The sequence below is a fragment of the Phocoena sinus genome, chromosome 2, assembly GCF_008692025.1.
Source record: "Phocoena sinus isolate mPhoSin1 chromosome 2, mPhoSin1.pri, whole genome shotgun sequence".
Lineage (NCBI taxonomy): Eukaryota > Metazoa > Chordata > Mammalia > Artiodactyla > Phocoenidae > Phocoena > Phocoena sinus.
Window position 1 is genome coordinate 26,125,085 of NC_045764.1, and position 2,533 is coordinate 26,127,617.

Here is a 2,533-nt window from a genome sequence, read left to right on the forward strand (position 1 = left end):
AGAGGAAGCATTCTTTCATTTATTCATCAGTGACTTATTGTGTATGTAGTATGAAACAGATCTATCTTGTGCTGGGTGAAAAAATACAGAGATAAAATATAAAATTACTGCCCTCACGGGCCTCACACTTCTTTGGATGACAAGTAAAACCTAAGCGGATAAAATCCTAATTAACAGGGTGACTTCCACATTAATCTGAAATGGGTATGGACCTAATAACGCAGCTCCAAAATCTATAAATCCAAAGCTGATAGAACTGAAAAGGGAAAGAGCTCCACAACCATGGAGATTTCAATATGCTGCTCAGTAACGGACAGAAAGAGCACACAGAAAATCAGTAAGAATAGAGAAGCGCTGCACCCAAAGCAGAGAGCCCATTATTTTCAGAAGCACCGTTACATTCACCAAAAGAGACCGTATGCCGGCCCATAAAACGAGTTTGGGTGTGTTTAAAAGGATTGAAATCGTATAACATTCGCATTCCGCCTGGCCGCAAAGCCTCTCCTCTCCGGGTGCAAGTGGAGAGAACTGGGAAGGTGACAGGCAGCGACTGTTTGCAAGTATTGCAGCGAGAGATTGTGAGAGCATGAGAGATTGTGGAGGAGAAATAACGTACAGGACTCGACTCCTTGCCGTGACCGTGCGGAACAGGAGGTCTTATCGTTCAGCATTCGTCCCCCGGTTTCTGGCGTGGGTAAATGGACAGATGGTGAGCCATTTCCCAATTAAAAAAAATAGAAGACAGGTTCCCTCCGTTCTTCTCTTCCTGCAACAAAAATGATTGCTCTACCATCCTTCCTTTTCAAGTCCCGCCCTTTTACCTTTCCGCCCCGAAGAGTAATCGGAAGACCAAATACTGCCGGAAAGTGCGACGCCACATTCCAAGGAGCGGAAGTAGATTTCCCGGAAAGCCGTAAAGCGCCTCCCTCTTCCGGTTAACAACAGCCGTACCGACTGTCCACGCCGGCAGATCTCCGGTAAGCGCCTCCGCCGGGCTCTCTGTAATTCAGTTTTCTCTTCGATTCCGGGCGCTTCCTTGTCGTCGCCCTCTTCACCTTGGATCATGTTCAAGAAATTTGATGAAAAAGAAAATGTGTCCAACTGCATCCAGTTGAAAACTTCCGTTATTAAGGGTATTAAGAACCAGTTGATAGAGCAATTTCCTGGTATCGATCCGTGGCTGAATCAAATCATGCCTAAGAAGGATCCGGTCAAAATAGTGCGATGCCACGAACACATAGAAATCCTCACTGTAAACGGGGAGTTACTATTTTTTAGACAAAGAGAAGGGCCTTTTTATCCAACGCTAAGGCTGCTTCACAAATACCCTTTCATCCTGCCCCGCCAGCAGGTTGATAAAGGAGCCATCAAGTTTGTGCTCAGTGGAGCCAATATCATGTGTCCGGGCCTGACCTCTCCCGGAGCTAAGCTCTACCCCGCCGCGGTGGACACGGTGGTTGCAATCATGGCAGAAGGAAAACAGCACGCCCTGTGTGTGGGAGTCATGAAGATGTCAGCAGAGGAAATCGAGAAAGTCAACAAAGGAATCGGGATCGAAAATATCCATTATTTAAATGACGGGCTGTGGCACATGAAGACGTATAAATGAGCCTCAGAAGAAATGCGCCTGGGCTAAACATGGACCTCGTGCAGTATCTGTGTGTGACGGCATGAAGACGGCACGTCTGTGGATAGCAATTAAACAGACGCTAAAAACCGGAAATAGACGAAGTAAAGCTTTGGAACGAATCCATATGTCTGTGCATGTGTCATTGTATGTGTGTGTGTCTGTGTGAGTGTGTATGCCTGTGAATATGTGAGGGTGTGTGTGTGTGTGTGTGTGTGTTTACAGGGGAGTGATTAGATTTGCTGTCTTGTCTGTTTAAGCAGATATCAGTTCAAACAGGTAAATTATCTCTTAGAAAAATAGATTTCAAAGTCAAGAGCTTGCAGTTGTTAGATGGGAGAAGAAAATGACTGGAGAGAGACCCTAAACAACTCTATTCATGTGACCGTTTAAGGGATGAGTACTAGAAACAGAAAATCCGGTTAAAAGTACACAGCGGTCATTATTGGTTTTCCACCCAACAGAGTAGCCCCCTCCCACCTTGGTGGCACAGCTCTGTCCATCCCTTTTCTACACGAGTCTGGAAAATGCTGATTAGTCAAGCCTATCACGGTGGTCTCTTTCCCTATGAGATGGATTCATTTGTAGGTGGGCGTGGGGCCTAAGGCCAAGGAGGCTCTTATGTTTAGGAACCCAATGGGAAAGTGAGAGTGCTTCCTCCCATGGTTTTGAGTCATTTATAGGTGGAACCACTAAAAGAAAGATGCATGGGGAGAAACCCTCCCTACTTTGGATGGACATTAGCATATGATTTTGCTCTTGCCAAACACACACACACACACACACACACACACACACACACACCCTTGATTAGCATAAAGTCTGAACATGGTAAAGTTGAAAATAGAAAAGAGTGCCCTTGGTGATCTATGAACTAATGATTAATCAGCTATGCAGATTCCATAT

General features: G+C 45.4%; 1 protein-coding gene across 1 annotated transcript; it reads left to right on the forward strand.

Moving 5' to 3' along the window:
- Window positions 1–932: 932 nt before the first annotated feature.
- On the forward strand, window positions 933–1,753 carry LOC116749082 (malignant T-cell-amplified sequence 1-like). Its single transcript, XM_032623056.1, has one exon. It carries the CDS (start codon window positions 1,064–1,066, stop codon window positions 1,607–1,609), a length of 546 nt encoding a protein of 181 aa, XP_032478947.1. The 5' UTR covers window positions 933–1,063; the 3' UTR covers window positions 1,610–1,753.
- The last annotated feature ends 780 nt before the right edge of the window (window positions 1,754–2,533 follow it).

Bases quoted from the DNA above. Each gene is read 5' to 3' on its own strand.
- LOC116749082 (XM_032623056.1), top strand. From the start codon at position 1,064: ATGTTCAAGAAATTTGATGAAAAAGAAAATGTGTCCAACTGCATCCAG.